The sequence below is a fragment of the Melopsittacus undulatus genome, chromosome 19 (genome assembly GCF_012275295.1).
Source record: "Melopsittacus undulatus isolate bMelUnd1 chromosome 19, bMelUnd1.mat.Z, whole genome shotgun sequence".
NCBI lineage: Eukaryota > Metazoa > Chordata > Aves > Psittaciformes > Psittaculidae > Melopsittacus > Melopsittacus undulatus.
In genome coordinates, this window is record NC_047545.1 from 3,722,164 (window position 1) to 3,728,749 (window position 6,586).

General features: G+C 48.8%; 1 protein-coding gene across 1 annotated transcript; it reads left to right on the top strand.

Annotated features, from left to right (window-relative positions):
• The first annotated feature begins 399 nt into the window (after positions 1 to 399).
• Positions 400 to 3,815, top strand: USE1 (unconventional SNARE in the ER 1). Its single transcript, XM_034070958.1, has 8 exons — positions 400 to 564; positions 708 to 757; positions 938 to 1,016; positions 1,520 to 1,672; positions 1,892 to 1,910; positions 2,623 to 2,653; positions 2,886 to 3,048; positions 3,246 to 3,815. Exons 1-8 carry the CDS (start codon positions 463 to 465, stop codon positions 3,426 to 3,428), a joined length of 780 nt encoding a protein of 259 aa, XP_033926849.1. The 5' UTR covers positions 400 to 462; the 3' UTR covers positions 3,429 to 3,815.
• The last annotated feature ends 2,771 nt before the right edge of the window (positions 3,816 to 6,586 follow it).

The following is a 6,586-nucleotide window of genomic DNA, read 5'->3' on the forward strand; positions in this document are numbered from 1 at the left end:
ATGTTGGAGTATGCCAGCAGCACGTGCTTGAGCCCAGAAACCAACAATGGGAGAGGGGATCCTGCTCCTCTGCTGTGCTCTGGGGCAGCAGCACGAGAGGGACATGGAGCTGCTGGAGCAGGGAGGCCATGGGGATGCTGCGAGGGCTGGAGCAGCTCTGCTCTGGAGCCAGGCTGAGAGAGCTGGGCAAGAGAAGACTCCTGAAGGGGAGACCTGAGAGCAGCTCCAGTGCCTGAAGGGGCTGCAGGAAACCTGGAGAGGGGCTTGGGACAAGGGATGTAGGGACAGGCCAAGGGGAATGGCTTGAACCTGCCCGAGGGGAGACTGAGCTGAGCTCTTAGGCAGAAGCTGTTCCCTGGGAGGGCGCTGAGCGCCCGCCCAGCGCCGCCCGTGCCCCGCCCCAAGATGGCGCCCGCCGCCTGGAAGTGGCTCTGAAGCGGTTTCCGGTAGCAGCCGTTGGCGATGGCGGCGACGCGGCTGGAGCTGAACCTGATACGGCTCCTGAGCCGGTGCGAGGCGCTGGCGGCGGAGCGCCGGGACCCCGAGGAATGGCGGCTGGAGAAGGTGAGGGGCGGCCCGGCCGGGAGTAGGCTGAGGCAGTGAGTGCTGTGGAGGGCTGAAGGCGCGGACTCGCTCGCAGCCCTGGCAGGCTCTGTCAGACCGAGTATTCCGCCTTCATGTCGGTTAAAAGCGATCTTCTCCCTCAGTATGTGGCTGCTCTTGAGGACATGCTCCGGGAGCTGAAGAAGCAGAGCAGGTGAGCAGAGCTCTGAACCGGCGGGGGGGAAGGTTCCCTTATGGGCTCGTTGTTAAAACTGCTTCTTTAAGAGCCATTTATAGGGATACTTCTTCCATTTGTTTTATTGGGAAAGCGGCCTGGACAATGGGAAATCCTGCTAACGTTTGGTTTTCATGGGACTGTTTTCATTGCTGATAGCAAGCCAGCCCCGGAGCTGCTCAATGAATACTCTCGCAAAGTGGACTTCCTGAAGGGGCTTTTGGAAGCTGAAAAATTGGTAAGATCGACTAGTTTGGCTTGTAAAAACCTGTATTCTCTGTTCGTGCTTACCTTCTTGCCTGGTTCTTATGTTTGCCTTTGGTTTACATTTCAATATAACTCTTAATAAAATCTTTGCAGGCAGTCTTTGTGAAAATGTGGATAAATAGGTTGGATTTTTGCTTTTAGTTAGAATAGAGGTGTGGTAATGAAAGGAGAAACTTGTTTCCTCCTCTTCAAAAGCTAAGTACATCTTCCCTGCATCCTTCTCACCTCTTTGGTGTGTGATGCAGGGGCAGGTGCTGTCCTTGCGGCCTGATCCTTGGTTTGGATGGTACCATGCACATCATGGAAAGCTGTGGAATGCCAACAAGCTGCGCTGCAGTTAGTGCAGGTCCAGGCAGAGCTCACTGTGGACAACAGCCGAGAAGGGCTCCCCCCATCCTTGTTGTCACCCTCCCATTGGCTTCATCCTACAGAATGTGCTGTTCATTGACTTCTCATTGCTTCTTCCTATCACAGACTTCTTCAACTGAAAAGGCTCTGGCAAATCAGTTCCTGGCCCCTGGCCGCACCCCTACAACAACTAAAGAGAGAACCCCAGCTACCAAAACAGTTCATCTGCAAACAAAGGCTCGTTGCACAGGCAAAATGAGGAGTGAGCTGCTTGGTACGGTATGTTTTGGTGCTGCTGCTTCTCTAGAGGGTCTCCTGTAGCATTCTGCTGCCTTTGGTGGCTGTGCCTCAGATGTGCCCCAGGCTGTGTGGGGAGACACCTTTTTCTGGTTTGGATGGTTTCAGTACTGGGCACAGGTACCATAATAGGCTTGGAGGACTGTCTTTTATCACTGGCCCTTTATAATGCTCTGTTTTGTTTCTCTTTTTGCCTCCGAGGACCCCTTGGCTATGGATGGTAAGTTTAATCAATTGTTATCTCTAGCTTTAGTTAAGCTGAGTCTTACAAGGAGGGAAGGAGGAAGGTCATGTGTTAGACATTGGCCAAAATGTAGTTTTTATTTAATGGCTTAATTTAAGATAGCGAATTTTAAAACCAAACTGAACTCTAATCCCTGACAGATGAAAGCCCAAGTGTTGTTATCACTGTAGTAGCAGGGCCTTGTAGGAGCCCATTTTACTAGAACTCATACAGGAACAGACATTCTAATTATAGAATTAACAAGGACAATTTAGCTTTATTGTAGATGCTGTTTCATGTGATTTTAGGAGCTTAGAGTAGGTGTTGTTTGATTCCTCCTAAATACACAGCCACGTTATTCACGTAGGGAACTGGTAGGGATTAATTTGCAGTTTCTGTAGCTACTATTGCAGTGGTTGGAGCTAGGCCAACCTAATGTTTCCTGAAAGGGAACCCTGAGGCTCATAGGCTTAAAGCAGGCCCTCAGGGATATGATTAATTTGAGGTTTTTCTTCTTTCAACCCTGCTTTTGGTGTTCTGTGTTGGCTTTTCCCTATGGACAGCATTTGAAATCCATGTTCCCTGGGGCAGAGGGCCAAGTAGGGTTTGGACATTGGAAAATCCCTTACAGAAAACTTGTTTCTTCAACCTGTGATGGCATGGGACTTTATAACATGTTAAAATACAAATTTCTTTCTTTTTTCTCCAGATTCTGAGGAGTTAAACATAAGGAAGCGGAAGTAAGTCAGAATTCCTCATTCTGATGCTCAGTGTTTTGGGAGCTGCTTTCCCAATGACCTTTAAATCACAGATGTGCTTCCGTTTGGGTGGCATGCTGCCGGTAGAAACCAGCAAATAATGACTGCAGCTGATCTGACTGTTCTTGTCAGCGTTGTAGAGTCTGGGGATACTTTTGGACATCAACCCTCAAGGAAGTCCAAATCGCAATTCTTTCCCCCTATGTTCTTGCAGAGGGCTTGCGTCTGATGAGAAGCAGTCAGCAGTGGAGCTGGATGCTATGTTACAGCATCATCAGGACATGCAGGAGAAATTAGCTGAAGAAATGCTGAGTTTGGCTCGTAGTCTCAAAAACAACACTCTGGCTGCACAGAACGTGATAAAACAAGATAACCAGGTAGGGCATAACCCAAAGGTTAAGTGCTAATATGTTAAATACCTATAACTTGATGCCAGGTGAGATGAGAGGGGGGAGACTTGGAGGCAGTACCTGTCCGCTTCTGTAGTGGAGATGAACCTTTCCTCTGCTGGAAGAAACAGGAGTCAGAACTTTCACACCTGGGTTTGAGACCATTTGTTCTCTTTGCTCCACAGACGCTGTCACATTCTCTGAGGATGGCAGACCAGAACTTTGAGAAGCTGAAGGATGAATCTGACCGCCTGGAACAGCATGCAAAGAAATCAGTCAACTGGCTTTTATGGATAATGTTAATTGTAGTTTGCTTTATTTTCATCGGCATGATTCTCTTCATTAGGATTTTCCCCAAACTAAAATGACTTACTTTTTTACTTCAAACTGCCAGAAGTGCAGTTGGAAAGCTCAGTTGCTATGACAACTGTCAGCAATCAATGTCCTTGCCACCTACCCTGTCCTCAGGGAGGCTGTGCATGGCCTACCCTTGCATCTCTCTCTTGTTCAGTTACTGGATTCAGGAAAGGGTTTTGTGGGTAGTGCTTTCTACACTGGGAACTTGGTTATTTTGTGTTACCTTGTGAATATTGTTGCCTATTCAGGGGAGAACTGGGATAAAGATGGCAATTTATGCTGAGCTGTCAATGAGTTCTTTAGTGGATCCATACAGTCCTGCTTTTAATGGGGCTGTAGCAAATGGTACAGCTCCTAAAAGGCATTTACTCAGTCAAATATAAGGAACAGCTCAAGTCACAGAACTTTTCCTGTCTTTACAGCTTTCTGTACTGAACTAGGACATTGCTGCCAACAGGAGATTTAACCACACTTTGTAGAGACACAGCTGTAGGGGGGCAGAAAGAGAATGCTGCCAGATTTAGAATATCAGTAGGGTAACACAAGTTCTCAGGCTTGCCTTTTTCCCAGATGGGTATTTGGGACTTTGGGCTTTACAGTCTTCTGCAGCTTAAACTGAATATAGAAGGGCTGAAGTTGCTTGCTGTTGCGATCTTTGCTTCCCTTTTTGATTGTGCAAATGTTCTCACAACCAGGTACTGACTGGTTTGATCAGAGCAAGCCAGGCTGGGTGTTACAGGGACTTTGGTTTTCCACACGAGGGTGCTGTCTCCATTGGCAAACGCCGATGGTCTAAAAGAAGTGATTTTTTTTAAGTACCTAAAATCCTAATTATTTCATGGAACAACTTGACGCCTGATATGTAAGGGACTGAGTCCAGCTTTGTTTCAGACCCTTTTGGATGTCTTGGTACACATCCAAAAAACCTTATCTTTTATGGCTGTGGGAGTGAGGGGCAATATTCAGCAATCACAGATCAAAACTGATGATTTATACAACAGAGGACAGGCATGGTTCAGGGCTCTTCAACAAGGCTTTGTATTCTGAAATGGAGCTTTACAGACTTGTGCCATTGAGCCAGTGTTGGGGTCCTGCACCAGCTCATGGGGAGTGGTCACCCCTAGTGAAGCTCTTCCTGCTGTGCTCTCAGTAACTGCACCAGTATCTTGATAGTAACTCAATAGACAGGTTGGACCAGATGATCCTTGAGGTCCCTTCCAACTTGCCAGTCTATGATTCTATGCTTTGATGCTGCAGGGCAGTGTGCTCGTTACTCTGAAGGGGGCATACAGGAAATCTGGAGGGGGATTTCTTACAAGGGCCTGTAGGGACAGGCCAAGGGGAATGGCTTGAACCTGCCAGAGGGGAGACTGAGCTGAGCTCTTAGGCAGAAGCTGTTCCCTGGGAGGGTGCTGAGGCGCTGGCACAGGGTGCCCAGAGAAGCTGTGGCTGCCCCATCCCTGGCAGTGCTCAAGGCCAGGTTGGACACAGGAGCTTGGAGCAGCTGCTCCAGTGGAAGGGGTCTAAGCAGCTGTAACCAACCAGAGTCACTGATATATCTGCCACAACACCAACCTGTTTGTGTCAACCTGGCTATTGAAGCAGAAACTGCTTTCAAGCCATCACTTTGCTGCGAGCTTGATTGTGTAATGTTTGATTGGAAAGGAAGGTGGGGACTGAAACATGTAAGCAAGAAAATTCAAACAAGTCACTTTATTTGTTTTCAAATTAACCTTTCTAGCCACACAGGTATTTATAACCATGCTTATTATAACTGTGCTGACTAACAGCTTTAGAAAAGTCTGGAAATAAAGAGCTGATGGGACAGCATTTTAGTAAGATGAGAGAACAGTCTTAAGTGCTCCAGCAAAGCATTATTGCACACTGGCAAACAATAATAGTACACATGACCTGTCCTCCTGAGGCTTGAAAGCGAGAATGATGGGGTAGGATTTTTTCTGGCCTATGTAAGACAGGAGGATGGAATACATCATCTTAAGGAGATTCTTACTTCTTTTCTGGCCTTAACCTCCGCACAGCTGCGCTGCAGGGATTCCAGAGCTGTGGCCCACAGGATTAGCTCTTGCTCCTTGTTTTGACTGAACGAGTAAGTAGTACTTTAACAGCTTTTCTGTATCAAGAGCAGCTGCCATTTGCTGAAGGACACAATTTTCTTTTTTGTTCCCTTTTTCTCCACTTGTGAAGAAAACCCTGGGTTGAACTAAAGCCATTCATTGTTGGCCAAAGGTGAAATGAGGAGCTGCAGGAATGGGTTCCAGCATTACCCACGCAGGTGTTTATAGGCTGATCTATGTTCTGCTTGATGCGTGATGTTTGGATTTTAGAGTGTGTGCATGCATTCATGTACTTAAATGTGGTGTTCTACAAGATACAGAGCATGTGCTCAGGCATGGAAATAACAGAGTTGTTGCAAAGAGCTTTAGTACAGTAATGGTGGTACAAGAAGGGGGAAGCATGCACGAGAGGGAAAGGAGCAGAAGCTGGTTCAGCAGAGCAGGGGCAGGATTGCAGCAGGAGCCAGAACTGATCTAATTCAGTGTGTCCCTGCCTATTGGAGAGGGGCTGGAAGGAAATGCCCTCTGAAGGTCCCTTCCAACCCCAACCATTCTGTGGCTCTTTCTCACAAAGAGGATTCACCTCCTTTGCGGTTTTATTTGCACTCGTGAAAGGTTCCTATAAAGTCACTGCTCAGTGAGTTCATCACTGCTTCATCCTTACTGTAGCAAAGGGCTCTATTACATTGCAGTGACGGGAGAGAAAAATGAGTGTTGTGATGTCGGTCTGTGTGGGCTCCATCTGAACCAGGGCTGCCATCTCAGCTTTGTCCCCTCATGCATGGCCTGGCATGGGCTGTACCTTCCAGCTGGCTCCCTGGCCGTGTTCAAGGCCCGGTGGGACAGGGCTTGGGGCAACCCGGCCTTAGTGGAGGTGTAAGCTCCCTTCCCCCGCACTCCGTGTTCGTCCCCTCGGGGGCATTGCCCAGGCCCCGTTCCCGTCCTGCTGGAGCGCACCTGTGAGCGCTGCCCCTGCCCGCTGCGCTCCTCCTGAGGGCTCGCACCGGCTCCGGGTCCCCGCAGCCCGCCCGGCTCCAGCAGCCCCGGGGGTGCCCCCGATAGCCCCGCCTGAGGGAGGCCCCTCCCGCAGCCCT

Bases quoted from the DNA above. Each gene is read 5' to 3' on its own strand.
- USE1 (XM_034070958.1), top strand. From the start codon at position 463: ATGGCGGCGACGCGGCTGGAGCTGAACCTGATACGGCTCCTGAGCCGG. The intron at 758-937 runs GTGAGCAGAGCT...CATTGCTGATAG, and splicing joins GAGCTGAAGAAGCAGAGCAG to CAAGCCAGCCCCGGAGCTGC. The intron at 2,654-2,885 runs GTAAGTCAGAAT...ATGTTCTTGCAG, and splicing joins TTAAACATAAGGAAGCGGAA to AGGGCTTGCGTCTGATGAGA.